This window comes from Dermacentor andersoni, chromosome 11 (assembly GCF_023375885.2).
Source record: "Dermacentor andersoni chromosome 11, qqDerAnde1_hic_scaffold, whole genome shotgun sequence".
Lineage (NCBI taxonomy): Eukaryota > Metazoa > Arthropoda > Arachnida > Ixodida > Ixodidae > Dermacentor > Dermacentor andersoni.
The window spans coordinates 104,843,319-104,868,034 of record NC_092824.1 but is presented as its reverse complement, the minus strand read 5'-3'; the positions used below and the strand labels follow the sequence as shown (position 1 = coordinate 104,868,034).

Here is a 24,716-nt window from a genome sequence, read left to right as displayed (position 1 = left end):
AGCGTCGGCGAAGTATCGTACCAATCAAAAAACGTTCTGTCATACTCCGCCTATATCCACGTGGCGCGGACTGCCAGCTGCTACGTGCTTGTGCCCTTTGCAACTGCTGCTTGCGTTGGGTCTGCCTGCTCTGTCGGCGCGTTTCCAGCTCCGATTCTTGGTTCCTTCTCCGATGTGGTGGGTACGTGCCATGTTCACGTATCATCGCCATCGCCATCATCGCACCTCGCGCTGGCACGGGGCTCGCGTGGAACGGGCCCGGCAGCTCGCCCCGAACGCGGCCGCAGGCGGACGGGTCCACACGACCACCGGCAGCTGCAGCACGACGAGACCCGCTGTCGAGCCGTCCGGGTGAGCGCAGTACCATTGATATTTTTGCCGCGTACAGTGAAGCTCGGCATCGCTGATTCAGAGCATGGATGTCCATCCTAGGTGGAATGCCCATCGAGCCTGAATGTCCAACTGCTCAGGCTCGTTGGGCACCCCGTCTCGGTTGGACATTCGAACCAAAAGCCGGTAACGCTCACGGTAAAGCACACCGCTGTCGAAGAAGCACTTTAAGCGCTTTTTTTAGACATCGTGGGGGCTTTAAACACACCTGCGCATTTTAAGGTCGTTGGCTTATTTCGCAAGCTCTAAGAAATATTTTATACGCGTCAGAATGACCGAAGTTCATTTCTACATCGCGGCACATCGAAATACCGCAAGTCCACCTATCTCGTCCATCTTCTTTTTCGCTCTCTCCTAGGGTTTTTCCATTCTTGATTCCACCTTTCATGCAGAATAAATATGTATAGGCGACAGCTCGAATCCCGGCGAAATATCTCTGCGTTTCATTGCAGTCCTCTATTACTCTCAATTCAGCAATTACCCTTTCTCTCGCGGCTTCAACGTTCGGCTACACTTCTATCTCAAGGGAGTTTGCTCTGCCATGGATTACTTCCTCTGTGATACAAAACGACTGCCGAGGTAATTTGATAGTTGTTTCTCTGTTGAAAGCTTATGCAGACCCCGAGTACAGTTTACTCAATCTTTACATAATCCTGCTTTCCTTTACTTTCTTTCATTACACCATTGTAAAATGAGACTGTGTTTACTACAATTGAGTGTCGAATACGCGTGTTTCTTACTCCGCTATTTCGTACACCGGGAACTGCGCTGCGCAAGAATATCCACTTGCGTACGCCTCGTACTTCCGGCACTACTGCAAACGACTCGCCAGATGGAGGATAGACCTTCAACGAAGGGTGTCTTGCAAAATGCCTATTGGTGCTTCAGATTGCAACTAGTGTTCTCATACGGCGCCAGTATTTAGCCTCGGGCATCACTCCACTCGCCATAACTATTTCGCCCGCTGCGTCTGTCGTGTGTGGTGCACCCACTGGGTGACACCAACCCGGACACGAGGCTTCTGGAATAAGGGAACTCTTAGTCGTGGCCGACCGTGCTGTGCGTGTGTACGGTGGTAAAACACACTTAACCAGACAGGGCGAGTGTGGATGGGTGGCCGCATTTACAAGTTGCCGCATTTACAAGTTGCCGCATTTACAAGTTGCCGCATTTACAAGTTGCCGCATTTAAAAATTGCAGCATTTACAAGTTGCCGCAGTAACAAGTTGCCGCAGTAACAAGTTGCCGCATTCACAAGTTGCCGCATTTACAAGTTGCCGCATTTACAAGTTGCCGCATTTACAAGTTGCCGCATTTACAAGTTGCCGCAGTAACAAGTTGCCGCAGTAACAAGTTGCCGCAGTAACAAGTTGCCGCAGTAACAAGTTGCCGCAGTAACAAGTTGCCGCATTTACAAGTTGCCGCATTTACAAGTTGCCGCATTTACAAGTTGCCGCAGTAACAAGTTGCCGCAGTAACAAGTTGCCGCAGTAACAAGTTGCCGCAGTAACAAGTTGCCGCAGTAACAAGTTGCCGCAGTAACAAGTTGCCGCAGTAACAAGTTGCCGCATTTACAAGTTGCCGCATTTACAAGTTGCCGCAGTAACAAGTTGCCGCAGTAACAAGTTGCCGCAGTAACAAGTTGCCGCAGTAACAAGTTGCCGCAGTAACAAGTTGCCGCAGTAACAAGTTGCCGCAGTAACAAGTTGCCGCATTTACAAGTTGCCGCATTTACAAGTTGCCGCATTTACAAGTTGCCGCATTTACAAGTTGCCGCATTTACAAGTTGCCGCATTTACAAGTTGCCGCATTTACAAGTTGCCGCATTTACAAGTTGCCGCATTTACAAGTTGCCGCATTTACAAGTTGCCGCATTTACAAGTTGCCGCATTTACAAGTTGCCGCATTTACAAATTACCGCAATTACAAGTTGCCGCATTTACACGCCTCGCGCACGACTCGCTTCGACGGTGGCAATACGTTACGTCGCTATAATCAGTGCATTTTACCACTGCTGACATATTGGGCTGAAACTTGGAGGCTGACAAACAAGCCTGAGACCAAGTTAAGGACCGCGCAAAGAGCGATGGAACGAAGATTGTTAGGCATAACGTTAAGAGACAGAAAGAGAGCGGTTTGGATCAGAGAGCTAACGGATATAGACGATATTCTAATTGACATCAAGAGGGGGAAAAATGGAGCTGGGCAGGTCATGTAATGCGCCGGTTAGATAACCGTTGGACCCTTAGGGCTACAGAATGGGTACCAAGAGAAGGAAAACGCAGTCGAGGACAAACGACTAGGTGGAGCAATGAAATTAGAAAATTCGCGGCCGCTAGTTGGAATCGGTTGGCGCAGGTCAGGGGCAATTGGAGATCGCAGGGAGAGGCCTTCGTCCTGCAGTGGAAAAAACAGGCTGATGCTGATTGATTGATCGATTGATTGATTGATTCGACGCTAAACGCATTGTCGTCGACAGTCATTGTAAGATGGATACCGCTAATTTTTTTTTATTTGTGCGTGTGTAGGCGTTACAGGCATTGAACGCAGGAGGAAGGAAAATTTTACACTCGGCAAAGTCTAGTACACAAAGACCGGAAGTTTATTCGGGGAAGTTATTACCGGAAGTTGTCAAGCGTGCGAGACATGCTTATATTGTCTACGTCAATAATTTGACCTCTTTTACGATAGACCGCCGGGAACAAAAATGCCTGCACAAGAAATGCGAATGCATCGTCAGAACACCTCTTTCTGAAATCCGCGCTCGAAAGTTTGATACGTTGGCTACCGGGGCGGACCGAAACGCGTTGAGCCTATAGTTTTAACAACAAGGACGCGCTGCACGTTTTTTTAAAGAGTAATCGTTTGTAATGTCAAGCCAAGACTATAGCGTTAAAGCACGCAACTTGGCCACATGAGCGACGTCATTCGTGTCACCTTATGGGGAATGAATGAATTATGGGGTTTTACGTGCCAAAACCACTTTTTGATTATGAGGCACGCTGTAGTGGGGGACTCCGGAAATTTGCCCACCTGGGGTTCTTTAACGTGCACCTAAACCTAAATAGACGGGTGTTTTCGCATTTCGCCCCATCGAAATGCGGCCGCCGTGGCCGGGATTCGATCCCACGACCTCGTGCTTAGCAGCCATGTTATGGGGAAGCTGTAGCTCCGTGGCTCCCGGAACAGTGGCTTTCCTCTCGACAAGCACTGCACCCAATTTGGGGCTGCCAGCTCTCGAATGCACGAAGAACCGAAGGGGTAAGAGTGGGTTGAAGGGAACCAAGTAAAGATTGCGTAGGTTTCTTTATTTTCTTGCGCTAGTGTACTTATTATAGTCAAAATCACCAAATAACGGTATAACGCACGCAATGTGTCATCACACACACATTATACATGCTTCCATTTTCTGATTATATGGTTTGTTACTGTTTTTATTGCTTTCTTAATTTTCCGAGCAACGGGGCAAATCGATGCCTTCGAGGCCTTTGGGCTAGAAATGAATAAAACTAGCCGCGTTCGCTCAGTCGCTGTGCTCCACTGAAGGCGCCGTGACTTTGCATTTTCGACCACGGCTATTGAAAATTAAATTATGGGGCTTTACGTGCCAAAACCACTTTCTGATTATGAGGCACGCCGTAGTGGGGGACTCCGGAAATTTAGACCACCTGGGGTTCTTTAACGTGCACCTAAATCTAAGTACACGGGTGTTTTCGCATTTCGCCCCCATCGAAATGCGGCCGCCGTGGCCGGGATTCGATCCTGCGACCTCGGACCACGGCTATACCAGCCGCATTCTGATCGGGCAGGAATGCCGCAGTGGTCGCGTGCCGTGCCTTTTGAAGAACCACGTGGCGGTCAAAATTAATCCGGAGCCCCTAGCAATGGCGTCTCTCATAAGACGCCTTCGAGACGGCAAACGCCGTTGATCACTCACCAGGCACACGTGAAAAGAGGCTGCCCAGTTTGAATGGCGTCTTATTAGGAAAGCCGGAGGCGCAGTGCCGTATGCTCTGACTTTAAGAAAAAAAAAAACACGGTCGCGCTTCCAAGGAGCTGCCTGCAGTCGCTAGGAACTCGCCTGCTTCCAGTGAAACGCAGAAGTCGTTTGGTTCACACGCACGGTGAATGCTATCTGAGGTCACGCTATCTGTTATACAATATACCTACATGTGAAGTATATTTATCCGCTATTTCGTCGTATTGCTATCCTGTGTAAATACGTCGCCACGTATGGCTTCCGTACAGTGATTGCTATCAGCGTTCGATCATGCGGATCGACTAGCGCTCCGGGATCATCGATTGCTGATGCACACGTGGTGTCGAATAAACAAAGAAACACGCAAGATGGTGGAAGGAGCCTTAACTGAATAAGTATTGAGTTGTACTCAACCACTAAAGAGAGGTCTTTACTGTCTCGCTTTAACGCTCAGCGACACTTGGTCTTACGCCAGGCAAATGACCGAAAATGGCGCGTACGGAGCGAGCACATTTCCCCATGTCGTCTCCTCAATGCGCGCTTTCACACCGCAGCTACCCTGCGAAGGAGCTGCCGAAGGCGTTCACCCGCTGACGGGCTTTCCTGGGAACAAAGAGCATCCGCGATGGCGTCGCGGCCGGCATCACAGCCACCACCACCACAAGATGTCCCGGCACCGGCATCAGCGCCTGGAGGATCGCAGGCGCGGCCGCCCACGGCGTTCGTGCCGACTACCGGAATGACCGGAATGCCCATGACCGGAATGCCCATGACCGGAATGCCCATGACCGGAATGCCCATGGCAGGGATGCCCATGACCGGGATGCCCATGACAGGAATGCCCATGACCGGAATGCCCATGACCGGAATGCCCATGACCGGAATGCCCATGACCGGAATGCCCATGACTGGAATGCCCATGACTGGAATGCCCATGGCAGGAATGCCCATGGCAGGAATGCCCATGGCCGGAATGCCGATGGCTGGCGGCCCTATCAACGCGCGGCGCGGACCCTACGTTCAAATGCCAACGCTGGGACTGGCGCCGTCGGCCTTGCCGGCTATCCAGGGTTGCCCCGCGGGTCTGGAATACCTGGCCCAGATCGACCAACTGCTTGTCCACCAAGCTATCCAGATCCTGGAAAGTACGTGTCGCTCCCCGGTGCGGTCGATTGGCGGGCGAGACGCAGACTCGATCGGAAACCGCGCAAAATTACAGGGCGTGAGAATGTGTCATACATAACAGCCCTGACTAGCAGCGAAGCGTTCACTTTTTTTTGAAGCAGCACATATAAGTACACCGCTTTGCAAGAAAAAAACGCGAAAACACGTCAAGGGAGCAAGCGTGGTAGTAAAGCAAGTATGCAATCTCTCCGGTTAGGGCGAAATTTCCTTCGGAAAGAATAAAATTGCGAGGAAAGCTTATACCAGCATCACCGCTCTTGTCGATGTGGAGGGTGTCAGAGATTAGTCGTGCGCGCTCATCATGATAGTTTCACAATATGGCGTAATCTAGAAAAAAAAAGTTGCTCACAGCCACTTTAAACGCCGTGCAATGACGCGTGGTTACCTTTCTTGCTGACTGACCTCATTTGAGTGTTCGCGCACGCGGTAATTCAACCAATGCCTCATTTGTCCGACAGAAAAGTCATCGAGAAAAAAGAATCCGCTAAACGAAGTTAGAACGGCACTTAAAGGATACTATCCATTTTTCCGCAACGTCTTTCATTGTAGGTCCCTCGATTGACTTTTTTAACACGGATTACCAAGCTTACTTTGAACAGTAAATAGCAGACTAAAGCTTGAACTCTTGAGTTAGCGCCGATCTAATCTGGCTTTATTGTCTTTTTTAATTATGAACTTTGTTGCTTAAGAGAGCTTTAACTATTAGTGATCTTGGTGCCTTACCTCCCACTTAAATTGCGGCTTCTGAAATCGGCCTAGCTACGGCTTCATCGATTACCTCTATGTTCATCTTCCTGTTGTAAAGCTGCATATTTCATTGCGATAACAAGGCTGAATTTGTCTGCTTTTACCTTAACGCCGTATAGTTAGGTCTATTTCTTCTCGATTAAGAACTGGAGTACTCTAGCATATACTGTAACTCTATGCTAGTGTATAGTCGTTTCTTTCAAACATTTTATTTGTGGAAACGCTAAATTGCCTCTCAAGGTCGCGGGTGTAAATGACTTATTCAAGTTAGATCCGGGTGGAAGCACAAATCTCTGTGTTGCTGTCCTTGCTTCCGTTTGGAATTGCGTTCGATTTTGCAAAAAGCACTTATGCAAAACAAGAAATCGGGTGACTTTAGTATGTGCCAAAAAGTCCTGCTTTCAAGTTCTCGGCGGTTGCCGCCGCCGAAAGCGTGGTCCAGGTGCATTTGTCCTCGCTTTATTTCAATGCGAAACAGTTTTACGGCCTTAAACGGTAAAAAAAAAAGAAAAAGAAAAACACAAAACACATCCCTGTCGATACATGCCACCGATTGCTTCGCGAGCGCGCCGGCTCCGTCGTGGGGAAGACTATTCATGGCGGGAGTAGATCACGTGACCGCGACTAGCCAATCGGCAGCTCGGGGAAGAAGAGAAAGGGGTCGCGCGGCGCGTATCACACTCCAGTGGCCTTATGCTGGTGCCGTGCGCAGCACCGGTAACCCGCTATTCTTGTCAGCAGCAATAATTTTGGGACAATCTAAAACTCTCTGATACGTACTTGGGATGTGGACGCGGTAACAACTGAGGTATCGCGCAACCTTCGCACTTGGCAACATTTTGTAGGTTTCCTGAGCGTACTAATTTGGGAATGTCAGCGACTGTGCACGCGTCTCGGAGGCCACAACAGGCAACACTGTGATATTGCGACTCGGTCGTTCACATCGTAGAGCAGCTTTTGTTCTTGAGAAAATGACGGTGTCCACGGTGAGAGCTTGCTCGCACCGCACGTAACAAAGGGCGCAAGCAAGCACTGAAAATTGCTGATGGTACATTTGACGCCCAAAGAATTTCATACACAAGACGAAACGCAGGAGTGCAAATACTAGGAATTGCAAGTAAATATGATTTGATCATTGGCAGTATGTGGCCCTTTGGGACCCTTAGAATCTTTTTTTTGAATCGTGGGCACCGCGATGATGGGCTGTTAGATCAACAATTTCCCAGTTTTTGTGCAAACTTATGTCGAATAACGTGGTCGGGGGACACTGAATTCATCCGGAGGACAATTTTCAGCCATACGAATCGACTGCATAATACTATGGCAAATTTGGTTGTTACAGACAGAGAGTGACAGAATTAACAGCCAAATACAGCGGCACCCAAAGCGCTTCCGTAAAGTAGGCTATACTGCAGCCTACACAACCCACCCAATGTTGTCCCTTGGTGTACAGCGTGACAGTGTGGATTTGTGCTCTGCAGAGCACGAATCCATAATGTCACGCCGTACGCCAACGGACTACTTTGTGTGGCAATGAATGGAAAGCTAAGGGCCCGGAGCTCCTGCACGTGTGTTACTGCGCCAAGTAGTCCGGCAGCGTTTGAGAACACTTTGTTTCCTGGAACAGACGCTCAATCGACGCAGTAGTCCAGGTGCGACGGTTCCGAATTTTCAAAGACCGCAGAAGGGAAAAGCCTGTAACGGATTCAATACTCAGTGGTGGGTTCTTGCAGCGAAGCTGTCTATGGCTAGGATTTAGCGGATCGCGTCCGTGGCTTGACCAACAATTTTTTATGCGTGGGCCGATCCCGAAGATAGTGCACAATACCAGGCCGACCAGCGGTGACGAAGTGCAGTTCGCCATTGAGGGAACCACACGCACAGCTTCGATTGGTCGTCATCCTTCACAGAGTGGAAGGGCATTGAGTTTTTTTCTTAGGTGTTGTAAATGAGTTTACGTTTTCAGTGCTCCAGATTAAACTATAACGTGGATGAAATTGTGGGACTCCTTTCCCAAGCGCTCTCGCTTGCTCGCACTTTATCTCCGTAGCCTTCATAAGGTTGCCCAGAAAGATGCGATGTTTTTAACTCCAACCTATGCCCAGCAAAAGAAGTCACTCTCAAGACAATGATAACGCAAGCACACTCGTCGATCGTCGAAACTCCGCGAAATCCGAAGCGTCGGCTATTTATGCACGGCTCAGTGAACCTTCCAGCGCAATCGCCGGTTCTCGCGCAAGTTCCAGAGTGTACCCCACCATTCGCGTGGCGCGCGTAATCTGATTACACAAGGCCCAGCGACAACATAGGCAACAGATAGAGCCAGCGATAACGCACGGGAAACCTCCGAAACAGAAGGGCGCGTCTTGCACTGAGCGATAACGTCTAACATTTGCTATAGCCAGTGAAACATTACGGTAAAAGATAAAGTACCCGTGTCAATATAGTTTCTTCCTTTACGCTTTGAATCAGTGACTGCCGCTATTTACCTTCTCAAGAGAGCTGACAAGAGGAACGTTGGCAGAGTCAGATTGCACACTGACGCTCATGTGTTCAACTCGTACAGTGTTGATTCCGTTCGAGCAGCAGAACAAGTACGTTGTGAAGAACAGCATGGGCCAGTTCGTCTTCATGGCGCTCGAGCAGAGTGACCTATTGAGCCGATGCTTCTGCGGCACCATCCGACCATTCCAGTTGTCGCTGCTCGACTACCGCAACGTCGAAGTGTTGCGGCTTTTCCGGCCACTTCGCTGCAACTGCAGCCTTTGTTGGTGCTGCCTCCAGGCACGTACATATTGTCCATTGTACGGTAAGGCTAGAGCTGTTCAGTTGTAGAACTTGCTACGCATCCTTTCCGAATCGCGGAAACTTTCATCGAGTCCCCGCAATGCCCTCTAGGATACCCTGCAGGCATCGCAACAATACCTTCCGTGACCTTCCTACATAGTAGATTATCCCTAACAAAGGCATCGCTTACCTTCGTACTACGGTGCAACAGTCCAGAGAAGAGGTAGACATAATGGTAAAGAGGAGGTAGGGAGAGGAGGCAGAGAATGGGCAGACACGACGCAGCCACGAAAGGAGTGAACAGCCTTGCCACTCTTCACCTGCAGCTCCGATACAAGGTGGGGGGGGGGGGGGGAGGAGGGAAGGGGAGACGCTAGTGTGGGAGAGTAAAAAGGCAACGTAAGAAGGCAAGAAAGCGCTACCACTGCACAGAACAGCGCTTGCGGACAAAGTGGATAAATTTAGGTTCAAAGAACGGCACGGTGCGTTTCGGCAATTTCTAAAGAAGATTATGCGGATCCCACGCACTGTGGGAATCGATGTAAGCGGAGCTTCTGATGCTGTTTGCTTTGATTGGCGATAGTTGGCGCTGCTGTTGGCGGAGAATGTGTAATTTCTTCAGCGTTCAGTTCAATACGAGAGTGGTGAGTTCATGTTAAGCGTTACTTTGCGTGCACCACTGCCGTTTGTCTGCGTAGTTCAGAAAACACACAGGGAGACCTGTTTGGTCGAGGCATTGTTGTGCGTCGTTGTTCGTAAGCTGTTAAGGTTGAGCACTATCATTGCCTTACATTGCACATCGCATCGGGGCAGAAATGTACAGAAAATTTTGTCAAAAACGGCTAGTCAGCAATTAGTTAGCGTCTGTTATAAGTTGAATATGTGTTTCGATTTCTCGTACATGTCTACCTCTTCGAATAACCCAGTTCAAGAAGAATAATTATGCTATCTGGCACATGGAAAATTTAAAAATGATAACCCTTTATATGTGTGTATACGTTATATCAGTTCTCACGTGCGCCATTACCTAGGCTACCAGGTATTTCTGGGCACGATAATAAAACTTGCTGCTAAAACGAAGACGAATTGTCGTTTATTGTTTAATGTGTTTTGCCCCTGTCTTTAATTACATGTTCTTGAAGGTAAATTGTAGGTAATATCCGTGCGCCAGCTCTCACACGTTAGGGTTGTTTCTGGGCACGTTAAATAAACAGGTACTATTATTCTTGGGCGCAGGAAATGGACGTGCGCGATGCATCCGGTGCTTCGATGGGCTCCATCCGGATGGAGTGCACGATCATATACCCGAACTTCTCGATTCTGGACAGCCAGGGGAACGTTGTCCTGCTAGTCAAGGGCCCCTTCTGCACAACGTCCATCTGTTGCCAGGACGTGGTCTTCGATATCTTAGCCACGGACGGCGTCAACAAGCTGGGCGCGATAACGAAGACCTGGACCGGAGCGTTCAGGGAGGCCTTCACCGACGCCGACAACTTCACGGTCACGTTCCCCATGGACTTGGACGTGAAGATTAAGGCCGTGCTGCTCGGCGCGGTCTTTATAATTGTGAGTGGTTGATTGATTGATTCCGCATTGCTGGCGCGCTGGAGGGCTACTAATGTTGACGACCTGGCGATTCTTTCCTAACACTGAAAGCTAAGTACACCAGCATTCTCGCATTTAGCCTCCATCGATATGCGGCCACCGCTGCCGTGCAGTCGCACCGGCGACCTCGTGCTGAGCAGCGGAACCCCACGGCCAGTGAGTAGCAGTGGCGGGTGACTGAGAGTGGACGGCAGCATAGTTCACACTCACTCACACCAGATCCATGGAGCTTAACAGCGGGCGATCGAACGAACTGAGAACAACACTGGTGGCATAGGACTGTCCCCCTGCAGCGACAGCATTGTCCGTAGTTCACTTTCGAGAAGACAATTACTTTCGGGATGTTTCGAGTGACTATAGCGTAATTCGCGTGAAAGCGAACTGGGGACAGCGTTCCTGGCACATTGCCAAGGACTCGCCGTCTTGGCACAGTGCGAGGAACGTGTTCGATAAGCGAACACTCGCGTGGAGGGCTGTGGTAGCGCTGAAATCTCGCGAAAGCAATCGTAACCTCTAAAAGTGAACAACGGAGAATGCCGTCCAAGGGATCGTACAGGCAATCGTGGTATCACTGTGCCGTCGAGTGCAATCATTCGCGAGTTCCCCCTGGTTGCCGTTCCTCAAGGAATATTTCTAGATTACGCGACGATATTTCCCAGTTTGCCTTGCCACGAAGTCGAATGAACACGCCGTTCCGTTGCGTGGTGCTCGCCCACTAGGCTAATAATCATACGAGTATCCTTTTTAATGAGTTACGTTTAGGAGTGTCAAATTGCAAAATTATGTGCGGATGAAATAAGGGAATCTCGTCACATTAGAGAGAGAGAGAGAGAGAGGGGGGGGGAGAAAGAGAGAGAGAACGTGTAAATAACATTGCCCGAAGTGGGGATGGAGAAACAAGACAAAGCGTCGCGGAATAGGAAGGTAGGGAGGTGCGCGTTGGGTTGACCTCCTCGGGCAGTTGGTGCAGGTTTTCTTTGCGATGCATACGCATCGGGTTCGTATCGTGATAACATCGACCTCGCGCACCGTACGCTGTGTGCGCGAGCGAAAGCGTGCGACGGTGAGCCGACGATGGCGGCTCAATCTGGCGTGCGCAAAGGGACGAAGCGCGCCGTATTCCGTCGCGTCCATGGTGCCGTGGGATTGAAGGAGGGGAGGGGGCGTTGTAGCACGCAGATCGCTTGAAAGAGATCTGCTTTGGGCGCACAGTCTAGGTGGGCCGATGGCCCGTAACCTTGCGGGCGCTGCGTTCTCACCGCTTAGTTTGCGTCGAAGAGGTAGGCAGCGCGGAGGTCACTTCGCTCGCTGCTGCTGCCGCGATTCCTCACGCCAGCGTTATGACAGCGAGTGTCCGCGGTCGGGTATGGCATGCTCATGTCTGTCTGTGCGCGCTGACACTGTGCTAGGTAATTTAGATAGTAAACGAATGTACGTTTACAACGGGCGTTCTACTCCGGCAGCTGCTGCGTGTAGAGCGGCCGTGAAAGCCCTGTCTTGAACACGATGTGCGATACGGACAGTGTAGACGTGAAGGCGCACCGAGAGCCGATAGCGTCGTGTGCGCTATAGCACCCATACGCATGCGCGTCACCCGCGTTCACGAAGTGAAACGTCACTTACTTTTTGAAACAGCGTTGTGGCGCTTGCCTCTTAAATCTTTGGATACATCTATGCACTGAGCTAGATTATTAAATCTGAAAAGTTAAAATAAAATTAATTAAATTGTGGGGTTTTACGCGCCAGAAACACCATCTATCCGATTGAGAGGCATACCACAGTGTGAGAGTCCGGATTGATTTTCCCAACCTGGCGTTCTTTAAAGCGCACCCAATGCAAGGCACGCGGGCGTTTCTGCGTTTCGCCCCCATCTAAGTGTGGCCGTCGTGACCCGGATTTGATCCCGCGACCTTGTGTTTAGCAGCGCAACACCATAGCCGCTAAGCCACCACGTCGGGTAACATGAAAAGTTCCCTTGACTCTATGGTATTATATATCTCGCGCTATGCTACAGCTGTTTTTTACTAGCCTCTACACCGGAGAAAAATTCTCGTCTGCACTTTTCTCCATAAAAGTTAAGGCCTCGTAAGGCGCGCTGCGTCCGCATTCATCGCTTTATGGATACTATGACATTGTTTCTAAATTTCAACCACATTGTTGCCGCATGATCGGCTATCCGCTCCCCTCCCCAAGCGTGCGTTACTTCACATGACCTCCAACATTGCACGCGCCAGGAGGTAGTGCGCACCGAGCCGCCACCCTTGCAAGCGTGCCCTCGTATGCTTTCCCTCTCACCCACAGCGTACGGAACATCACGGCGACGGCGGACACTTGCTTGAAGTGTCCGTATAATTGCTATGGCAACAAAACAGACAGAAAATATAAAGTAATACCGCTTCTCATAAGCTTCCTAGAATAAAATCTGGCATTACAATGCTAGGCAGATTTCCGACGTTTGATGTGCATTGTATCACAGATTGAAATGCCATATCCTACGTAGCTTTATTGCTATCACAATTATACGGCCACTGGATGCGCGGCCCTCGCGCCGAGCCGGGTAGGCTCAATCGCGATAAGTGCTCCGCGTGACACCAGTACAAGTCAATGCCTCATCTGTATCTCCTATATTTTGAAACATAACTCCGACCGCTTAGATTAGAATTAATCCACTAACTCGACGTGGTTTTGTGAATCTTCGCAGGACTTCGTGTTCTTCGAGAGCTCCGCCGGTCGGAACAACATGGATTGTCCCGGCAACTTGATAAATTAGTTATTCGAAGATCACCGATTTTTTTTATTCGTTGCTAAAGACAGCCAGACTGCCCAGAAAGGCTGCAACCATGGCATACTTCGGGGCCTTTGCGCAGTCGACTGCATATTTATGAACGCAGTCCTAACAGCAATTGCGTCTATTGCGCTGACAGCGAGCTGGCTATCGTTTCTGATTTTCTGGTACGTTTCTTGAGCGATATATCTTTCTTGGATTTGTGGAGGCAGCTAAATTACTGTGAAAGCAGCACAGAATTCTCGTGGGTCTGGAAGCACAAAAAAGCGGAAGACGTGTTTGTAGGGTCCGTGTTATACTGCACGAATACTGTTGTCATACGTCTGAACATATGCAATATCTGCCGATTGTAGAGAGCTCGCACAGCAAGTACAAAAGTAAAACCTGGTTACGGCGTAAATGTCCACGTATAACGAAGACACGGTTACAGCGCCCGAAACACTGTCACCCTCTCCCCGTCATTTTCCTGTAGATATCTTCACCTATCCCTATCTTGCGTCAGCCCAGCCCGTACCGTATACCTGCAGATTTTTTTCGTTATTGCACCCCGTGCTTTGAATAGCCTCGACTATGTTTTTCCTTCCGCTTGACACTCCTCACGCTACGTTAATGCGTCAACAAGTTATTCGAACCCTCAACCTTGCGAGTTCGCACGAGATGAGACTGTCCAGGGTGTTGTGAAAGACGTCCAAATAAAACCACTCGAAACGAGGACTATAACAGAGGATAGTGGTATAACAAAATTTTTCAAAAGCTTTTTCGAAGGCAGCCATATATTTGTCTTAGTGGTCGCGACGGCTCAGTGACGACAGCGTTCTTGTGCAATTCGCGCACACGAGAACGGCACAACACACCGATCGCAACCCTACGGTTTAATGACGAAAAATAAAAAAATCGCGAACTGTAGTTGGCGTCTACGAAATGTGAAGCAACTGGTGTATCGTATGAATAATGTAAATCTTTTTGTTTTCCATCAAGCATGTGCATCCTACCGACAATTGGTTGTGCGGCGAACGGTTGCGTAGAGATTATAGGAGGAGGAGGAGGAATAAACTTTATTTGTGCACAGCAGATTTGAGACCTAGGCCTCTCTACCTATATGACGGCCTCGAGCCCTTGGGCCCTGGCGGTATCTTCGGCCTGCCGGATTACCTTGAGTTGGTCTTCCGGTGCACAGCTGAGCAACGCGGTCTCCCACTGCTCTCCGGTCTTGTTTATTTTATTCTGTGTGGGTGTCCGAGGACAATCCCAAACCATATGTTGTAGGTCCGCCTTAACAGAATCTACATCTATCCGTGTAAAGGTCCGGGTAGTAGCGGTGGTAGGCCACCAAGTTCGCATATGTATCTGTAAGAGGCGCCATTATAGGCTGTAGTGTTCATAGCACAATGCATTAACACGGTAGCGTTAAGGGCCGCGTGTCGCATAAAATCCAGTGCCTCCGTCGGTGTGCGCTGTCGGCGATGTCACTCTGAAAACATCGTCGCGCGGCACAACCACGTAGGTCTTCCGCGGGGCGTGCAGGCGTTATTGAACTAATTGAATTTATCGACGTAAAACGCGTCGGAAAATTCGTAAAGTCCGGCTTGCACACAACTTGCAGACATGATAGCGTCGGATTGTAATTTGAATATATGAGAAAACAAGTTTGTTACGCGGAAACTCGAAACACGAGCGCCTTTCTTCCTTGCTTACGGGAGTTCGAGCCATTGCACCGCCCTGCACTGCCGCCCGGATCGGCTCACCATCGTATTCTGTCGGGCTACGTGTCGCAGAATATGCAAAGTCGGCGTCAACGGGGCCTTTTAACAAGTTTTTTTTTTATAGGCAGGCTATGACACTGAAATGAACTAAAATGCAATGCCACATAACCCCAGACTCCAGGGGCACATAACCGGTGTCGCATAACCCAGGTCGTCTCGGTGGTCCATAATTTGAGTGCACTGTCGCCGGTACTGGCTCACAAAAATGGCGAGATAGGCTGCACAATCAGCCGGATCGGCCCACGAGATGACTGTCTCGTGGGCCCAAGACGTCGCACCCACCTGGGAGCCACACTAGGCCTACATGCCCTAACTTTCCACCATGCAGTGGCAAATAAAGTTATCTCTCTCTCTCTCGGCCCATTTAAAAGACGAGATACATCAATTTCCTCTTGAGCAGTTTCCTCCGAGATACATCAATTTCCTCCTGTAGCGCCCCGTTACCCACGACGTCGGGAGGTGCTGGATGGTGATGATTATGATTATTAGTATTATGATGATGATTATTATAATATACAGGCATCCGCTTTGAAGCTGGGCGGTGACCAATTGTCGCCTAGCCTGCTTGATTTGATCAGGATATCTGACATCGGAATACATCATGCCGTCTCCTGCCCGGTTGTACGAGCGCGACATCGACTTCCACCATCGCGCGTCTGTGGAGAGGGGAAGCCGATCGTCTAATTATGCGCGCCGTGCAGAGAAGGTGAACGTAGAGATACGAGAAAAAGTCGAGCGTCCCCACGCAGTTTCTCGCCGAATCGGCCACTTGTATAGCATTGAAAGTTGACCGACAAAATTCCTCACCATACTTATTGGCTGACGCGAGCTATATATTTTCAGCTGTGGTTTGCAAGGCAAGAAAGCCATTCTTCATTTGTGGCCTGTCATGTTTCCAACAACGCACAATGCCACAGTATTCGGCTGGCGTGTTCGATACCTACTAACGTGCTGGTTTTAAAGAAAGCCGTTACGATCTCTGGCAGTGTTAACAGTTCGGCACGTATGTAGCGATCAAACAACGGACGCGTAATCGCAACAGTCGTGGCCTAACGACGAAAGTCGCCTCCTCGCGGTTCTTGTTCGAAGCTGGCAAAGTAGGCGCGTCGGCAAACGACTGGAGAGTCGTGCAAGCAACGAAATCACGTAAAAGACTAATCACAGAAAAGACGGTCTCGACCCAGACACATAAGTCGGCTTTAGGCCTGGGGGCTGAACTCGGTGTTCCCACATAGACACAGATGGCCGTATTGGAAGTGCTCGACGAAACACGGTCGTGTGCTGGCTTGGTATGTTTGTACACAATGCGAAGGCATGAGATAGTGTTGTGTACGCTACCCTGCTAGATGCAACACAACGTAATGGGTTCCCGGGACACACAACTGACTTCATTGACGAATTTCCGAGAGCTCGGGACGTTTGCTGCTTTAAAAACGGCGTTTCAACATCATATAGGCACGTGCGAAGAGTCCCTCAAGCAGCAAATACTATCTCCCTGTTTTGATGACTATTTAATGCGCTCTGTGTTGATACATGCATAGACTCATGTCTATGTCTACTCAGATGACATTGCATTATTTGCGTCGGCGAGCGATGTACATTCCTTCTATGAGATTCTACATAGTTCAGAGTTATGGCTAGGTGCATATCATGTCTTCATATGTTAACAAGTGTGCCCCATTTGCATTTACTTTATCGGTTCGTATTCATGTTTTCAACACATATCGCGAAAGTGGCATATCCCTCAAGTGGACTCCCTTAGATCATGTTTTAAGATGCACGCCGTATGTGATCCAACCAATTTTATTTTCCTGTGTATTTCCTTCCCTTGATCAGGATAATCTTTGAATAATTTGCCTTGACATTTGTTGTTATAGAAGTTCATTAGCAATCGCGAATACTGTTCTAATGCAAGGCCAACGAACATTATTTTAGTCTTATGCCTACGAATCTTCTATTTTATTATTTAATTCCATTGGCTTAGTCGTACCATAGCAGTCATACCTTACTTTTAACACAAATTCTTATAATAGAGAAAAAAAAAATTATACACGTGAGAACGTCGGCATCAAAAAGCTGGAAGGTTATAAACAAAGGTTCATCCTTGTAGCAAAGCTTATCACATGCACCGCGGACCTTAGGTGGAATGGGTTGAAGGTGAGATTTATGCCATTCGACAATCAGTAGGCAGACATTATCTAGGGAAAACTGCATGGCGTGTTAACCAAAAGTCGAACGAGAAAAGCCAAACGTCGGGAGAACGTGCTGGTGGCGTACAACTTCCAGGCACACGGTTATCGTCGAAAACTTAAGGAAGCTCAAATCTTGCAGATTGACAATACGACCACCCGCACCACCCAACAGGACCGGCAGCAGGAACTCCTTTATACGCAAGGTCACAACAGGTGTCTGACTACCTATGCAGCAGATATATCTCCAGGGCACAAGTCAGTCCCCACAGTAATTACATCGGTAATCCCAACACTACACTTGACGCCGATTTCAGCATATCTGAAATGCATGCTGCTCTTCGCAAGCTTAACGGTCGTTCTGCTCCAGGCCCAGACAGAGTCACTAAAAAAAGCCTTTGCAATCTAGATGACGAGTCCCTGTCCCATATGACTGACTACATCAACGTTTTCTGGCGCAATGGCACCCTCCCAGCTGCCTGGAAGACTTCCAATGTTATCCTAATCCCAAATCCTGACAAACCATGTAGCCTTAACAACCTAAGGCCGATCTACCCCACTTCATGCGTAGGCAAGGTGATGGAACACGCCTTCTTACCACGCATCAACACTCACCTCGAAGACAACCTTATCTATCCCCCCACCATCATTGGATTTCGCCCTCACCTTTCTACTCAAGACGCTATGTTGCAGCTCAAACATCAAGTACTAAATGACCGTTCTCGTAACACGAAATCCATCCTCGGACTCGACCTCACTCAAGCCTTTGGCAGCATTTCCAATGCAGCTATCCTTTACCAGGTCTCCCGCCGCCACCTGGGAGAGCGAGCCTGCGATTACATTCGTGACTTCCTCTGCAATCGCACGGCCACCGTCTCGGCCCAGGATTTACGATCAGGCGAGCTTCCCCTTGGCAGCAAAGGTGCCCTGCAAGGTTCAGGTATCTCTCCCATGCTCCTTAACTTAGTCCTGACTGGCCTTTCCCAGCAACTACAAATACCATCTACGCCGACGACATCATGATCTGGGCGTACGGAGGCAGTGATGGTCAAGGGGAGTCAGCCCTCCAAACGGCGATTGCCTATCCCCAAGAAACCGGACTGCGCTTTTCGCCGGCTAAATCGGAGCTGCTTCTCTAAAAGCCCATTCAGCGGGGACGCCCTTCCAAACACCAATCTGATCACCGACCCTGTGACGACATCACCCTACGCCTTCAAGATGGCAATTCTATCCCACACGTCCCTAGTATCTGGGTCCTCGGTTTCACCATCTCTACCAACGGCTCCAACGCCTTGGCTTTGAACAAGATCTGTGCCCAATCTTAAAACACTCTACGCTTTTTAAACGTATCTCCAACCGACGAGGGTGGAGATACAATCGATCCCGACTGACATCCGTAGCTGAATCTACACAGACCCTATCCCTAGAAACATGCACCCTGAATATAACAGGGCCCGGCGCCAAGCTCGGGCCGGAGCTATCATAAAATCCCTTGCTCACATACCTGGCGTCACATTTCTGAGCTGTTAGGAAAAGCGACAGAACACATTGGCGCTAATATTCTAAAGGGCTAATGCGTTCTGCTCCTAACGTGGAAACTAATTTGCGCAAATTCGTTTTTTCATCGCTTAAATAATTGTCTGAAAAAAGGGGACTTGAGGGTGAGAATGATCTATGCGTTGATTTGGCGCTGTTAGGATAAGTGATACAGGTCGCGTTAATATTCTAAAGGGCTAGAGGCTTCTCCTTTTTACGTGACAAATTATTTGGGGAAATTCGTTTGTTAGTCGAGTAAATAATTCTCTGAGAAAGTGACTTTCAGATGGGATTGATCTAGGCGGTGAATCTGAGCTGTTAGGAAAAGCGATAGAACACAGTGACGCTAATATTCTAAAGGGCTAACGTGTTCTGCTTCTAACGGGGAAACTAATTTGCGCAATTTCGTTTATTCATCGCTTAAATAATTGTCTGAAAAGGGGGACTTAAGGGTGAGAATTATCGATACGTTGATTCCGTGCTGTTAGCGAAAGTGATAAAGAGGTCGCGTTAATATTCTAAAGGGCTAGAGGCTTCTCCTTCTTACGTGGCAAGTTATTTGTGGAAATTCGTTTGTTAGTCGAGTAAATGTCTCAGAAAGTGACTTTCAGGTGGGATTGATCTATGCGTTGAATCTGAGCTGTTAGGAATGATCTATGCGTTGAACCTGAGCTGTTAGGAATAGCGATAGAACACATTGGCACTAATATTCTAAAGGGCTAATACGTTCTGCTTCAAACGGGGAAACTAATTTGCGGAAATTCGTTTTTTCATCGCTTAAATAATTGTCTGAAAAGGGGGACTTCAGGGTGAGAATGATCGATACGTTGATTCGGTGCTGTTAGCGAAAGTGATAAAGAGGTGGCGTTAATATTCTAAAGGGGTAGACGCTTCTCCTTTTTACGTGACAAATTATTTGTGGAAATTCGTTTGTTAGTCGAGTAAATGTCTCAGAAAGTGACTTTCAGGTGGGATTGATCTATGCGTTGAATCTGAGCTGTTAGGAATGATCTATGCGTTGAACCTGAGCTGTTAGGAATAGCGATAGAACACATTGGCACTAATATTCTAAAGGGCTAATACGTTCTGCTTCAAACGGGGAAACTAATTTGCGCAAATTCGTTTATTCATCGCTTAAATAATTGTCTGAAAAAGGGGTTTGATTGTTGGAATGATCTACGCGTTGATTTGGTGCTGTTAGCGAAAGTGATAAAGAGGTCGCGGTAATATTCTAAAGGGCTAGCGGCTTCTCCTTTTTACGTGGCAAACTATATGTGGAAATTCGTTTGTTAGTCGAGTAAATAATTTTCTCAGAAAGTGACTTCCGCTGGGATTGATCTATGCGCTGAATCTGAGCTGTTAGGAAAAGCGATAGAACACATTGGCGCTAATATTCTAAAGGGCTAATGCGTTCTGCTCCTAACGGGGAAACTAATTTGCGCAAATTCGTTTATTCATCGCTTAAATAATTGTCTGAAAAAGGGGTTTGATTGTGGGAATGATCTACGCGTTGATTTGGTGCTGTTAGCGAAAGTGATAAAGAGGTCGCGGTAATATTCTAAAGGGCTAGCGGCTTCTCCTTTTTACGTGGCAAACTATATGTGGAAATTCGTTTGTTAGTCGAGTAAATAATTTTCTCAGAAAGTGACTTCCGCTGGGATTGATCTATGCGCTGAATCTGAGCTGTTAGGAAAAGCGATAGAACACATTGGCGCTAATATTCTAAAGGGCTAATGCGTTCTGCTCCTAACGGGGAAACTAATTTGCGCAAATTCGTTTATTCATCGCTTAAATAATTGTCTGAAAAAGGGGTTTGATTGTTGGAATGATCTACGCGTTGATTTGGTGCTGTTAGCGAAAGTGATAAAGAGGTGGCGGTAATATTCTAAAGGGCTAGCGGCTTCTCCTTTTTACGTGGCAAACTATATGTGGAAATTCGTTTGTTAGTCGAGTAAATAATTTTCTCAGAAAGTGACTTCCGCTGGGATTGATCTATGCGCTGAATCTGAGCTGTTAGGAAAAGCGATAGAACACATTGGCGCTAATATTCTAAAGGGCTAATGCGTTCTGCTCCTAACGGGGAAACTAATTTGCGCAAATTCGTTTATTCATCGCTTAAATACTTGTCTGAAAAAGGGGACTTGAGGGTGAGAATGATCTCTGCGTTGATTCGGCGCTGTTAGGAAAAATGATATAGGTCGCGTTAATATTCTAAAGGGCTAGAGGCTTCTCCTTTTTACGTGACAAATTATTTGTGGAAATTCCTTTGTTAGTCGAGTAAATAATTTTCTCAGAAAGTGACTTTCGGTTGGGTTGATCTATGCGTTGAATCTGAGGTGTTAGGAAAAGCGATAGAACATATTGGCGCGAATATTCTAAAGGGTTAATGCGTTCTGCTTTTAACAGGGAAACTAATTTGCGCAAATTCGTTTTTTCATCGCCTAAATAATTGTTTGAAAAAGGGACTTTCAGGTGGGAATAATTTATGCGTTGAACCTGAGCTGTTAGGAAAAGTGATAAAGGAATATTCTAAAGGCTATAGGCGTATGCTTTTAAAGAGGAAGCCAATTTATGCAATTTCGCTCATTCGTCGCCTATATAATTATCAGTAAAGGTTTATTTGCTGGGGGAATGATCTATGCTGTCAATCTTAGTTGTTAGAAGTTATAAAGCAAATGGAGAGATTATTGTGAAGGGCTATAGGATTCTGCTTTTAACAGGGAAAGTAATTTCTGGAAATTCGTTTTTTTTTTATCGCGTAAGTAATTTTCAGTGAAAGTGCATTTACTGGAGGAATGATCTATGCGTTGAATCTGATCTGTTAGAATAATCTCTCCACCGTGTTTTAAAGCTTCTAAGGGGCTATTAGCTTCTTGTTTTAACGCAGAAAGTTATTTACAGAAATTCGGTTATTCATCGAGTAAATAATTGTCAGTTAAAGTATTTCCTTGGGAATATTCTATGCGTTGAATCTGAGATGATGGAACTATTAAAGTAAGCGGAGATATTTTTCTATAAGGGCTATAGGCTTCTGGCTTTAACGTGGAAAGTAACTCATGGAAATTTGTTTTGTTTTTATCGAGTAAGTAATTGTCAGTAAAAGTGCATTTGCTGGTGGAATGATGTATGCTTTTAATCTGAGGTGTTAGAAGTTATAAAACACGGCGGAGAAAATATTCTCAAGTGTTATAGGCCTCTGCTTTTAACGCGGAAAGTAACTTACGCAGAATCGTTTATTCGTCACGTAAATAATTGTCATTAAAAAGGCATTTGCTGGTGGAACGATGTATGTATTGAATTTAGCTGTGAGAAATTATAAAATAAGGCGGAGAGAATATTTAAATGCTTATAGGCTTTTGCTTTTAACGCGGAAAGTAATTTACGCAAATCGTTAATTCATCGCGTTAATCATTGTCAATAAAATTTATTTCCAGGAGGAATGATCTATGCGTTGAATCTGAGCTGTTTGATTTTGTAAAGCAACCGGAGAGATTATTTTAAAGGCTATATGCTTCTGATGTTAAAGCGCAATGTAATGTACACAAACAAGTTTATTCATCACGTAATGAAATGTCAGTAAAAGTGTACTAACGATATCCCCAGTAGACTTTCTCTTCTTTTAATCTTTCCGTCCCCTTTTCTCTTTCCCCAGTGTAGGGTAGCCAACCGGGCTCAGTCCTGGTTAACATCCCTACCTCTCCTTTATCATTTGCTCTCTCTCTCTCTCTAGGGGGAATGACATTCACTCATGAATGAATGAGTGACATTGCACGTCATCTGACTTCTCCATCTGTGAATTATTCTTTCGATAAAAGTCGTCCAGCTAGATTGAATTGTTTAATTTTAGCCCTAGCTTTATGGGAGCATGTGCTGCCCTCAACTTTCTTTGCCTATCCGCCAACGCAGTTGGCAGTATATTAAAGTAGTGTGCCTGTCGACACGGCTGTTTACTGCAGACGGCGATCCACCTCGCGTCGTTATGGTGAAGATGTCATAGTTGGGTCGATGGACCGTCATGATGACGATGCCCGCCCTGGTGGCCTGTTGGACAAAATCAGTTTAGGATGTCAGTCAAAAATGGGTTGGTTTAGCAAGGCTACATCTGCATGAAGGATATAAACATCACTGAAGTTAAATGTGTCATCAGCAGCAGGCATCATCATCAGTAGACATTTCGCCCGGAAATACAATCCAATAGGCATTGGGAAGTGCTATTAGCAGTCAAGAGTAGGCGAGAACATATGGTGCCATTTATTTTCATGGAATGCCACTGACAGTTTTGCACAGAGGTCGGGGGTTTGCTTCGCATTGAGTCATGTCGTATAAAGAACAGCGGAAAGGTCGTTTTCATAGACTGCCCACAGCCGTCGCACCTATTACCTGGTGTATTGTAGAGGCAAGGGTTGTTTCAAATGTTTCATGCTGATTATGCTATATAACACTACTAACGACTGCAAAAGGTTTTGACAGTCATGTCAAAGACAAACCTAAAGGTAAGGCTCTTTTGCACTAGCTTTTATATGGACCCATGCTGTAGTGCTTGCAGGCCATATAGTACCCCTGTGGTAATCCGTTGTTTATTGAAATAAAGGAGTGAACGGCACAAACTTACTCCTGATTGCTCTCTAATGTGGCTGTAACTGTTTAGCCTGCTCAATTACTCAATAAACTCAGAAAGACGAGCACATGTCATTCTCACTGTTGCCTTGGCATCATCCCAGGTCGACCTGACTTCTTTTGCAGCGAGGTGAACATCTCCTGCAGCATGCTCATGTCAAGCCACATGTAGCAGCTGCGAGCAACGTACGTGACACAGCTGTTGTGAGATACACAACTGAATCGGGACGATTCTTTTGCTAAATTCTTAAAAGTTCATCTGACTTCATTCTTTCAGCTACTCAGATTTTTCAATAGTGCTTGTTTTTAGATTCCTTTAATGTTTTTATTAAATGACCCAATTATTGGGGCAATCCCCCATGCTGGGTGTGAGTCACTCTCAGAAGCTAGCTAACAAACAAACAAACAAACAAACAAACAAACAAACAAACAAACAAGCAAACAAGCAAACAAGCAAACAAGCAAACAAGCAAACAAACAAACAAACAAACAAACAAACAAGCAAACAAACAAGCAAGCAAGCAAGCAAGCAAGCAAGCAAGCAAGCAAGCAAGCAAGCAAGCAAGCAAGCAAGCAAGCAAAGCAAAGCAAAGCAAAGCAAAGCAAAGCAAAGCAAAGCAAAGCAAAGCAAAGCAAAGCAAAGCAAAGCAAAGCAAAGCAAAGCAAAGCAAAGCAAAGCAAAGCAAAGCAAAGCAAAGCAAAGCAAGCAAGCAAAACAAACAAACAAACAAACAAACAAACCCTGGAACGGCGTGGTGGTGCTCGGATCTAAGGGAGGACATGGGAAATCGGCGCCTGTCGGGAGCGCGATCGAGCGGTCGGGCCCTGGGCCCGAGATTCTGGACTTCTACCAGCAGAACCTGGAATTCCCAACCACTTGAGGCCAGCACATGGTCCTGCCTCTCATGACTACCCGAAGTTCGCTCAGGGAGTGACGAGTATTTTCCGTTGACGACGGCTCAGCGTTCTTCGCCTGTGCGCCGCCATGTGCCCGAACTGTCGGTGAGCCGCACCCCGCTATCATTCCGCTGTCCTTGTGTATTTCGGACATTCCTAGCAACTATAGAAATTTGAACTGAAGTGGCCATCTGACTTTATTATTCAACGTCTTGCGCTAGTTGATCATAACAGTG

The 24,716-nt window shown here is 47.3% G+C and overlaps 1 protein-coding gene across 1 annotated transcript; it reads left to right on the top strand.

Moving 5' to 3' along the window:
* Positions 1-256: 256 nt before the first annotated feature.
* On the top strand, positions 257-14,484 carry LOC126539004 (phospholipid scramblase 2-like). Its single transcript, XM_050185691.2, has 5 exons — positions 257-351; positions 4,924-5,514; positions 8,868-9,085; positions 10,325-10,654; positions 13,395-14,484. Exons 2-5 carry the CDS (start codon positions 4,995-4,997, stop codon positions 13,461-13,463), a joined length of 1,137 nt encoding a protein of 378 aa, XP_050041648.1. The 5' UTR covers positions 257-351; positions 4,924-4,994; the 3' UTR covers positions 13,464-14,484.
* The last annotated feature ends 10,232 nt before the right edge of the window (positions 14,485-24,716 follow it).

Excerpts from the sequence above, each read along its gene's own strand:
- LOC126539004 (XM_050185691.2), top strand. The coding sequence starts at position 4,995 with ATGGCGTCGCGGCCGGCATCACAGCCACCACCACCACAAGATGTCCCG. Across the intron at positions 5,515-8,867 it reads AGCTATCCAGATCCTGGAAA|TGTTGATTCCGTTCGAGCAG; the intron begins GTACGTGTCGCT and ends CAACTCGTACAG. Across the intron at positions 10,655-13,394 it reads TCGGCGCGGTCTTTATAATT|GACTTCGTGTTCTTCGAGAG; the intron begins GTGAGTGGTTGA and ends GAATCTTCGCAG.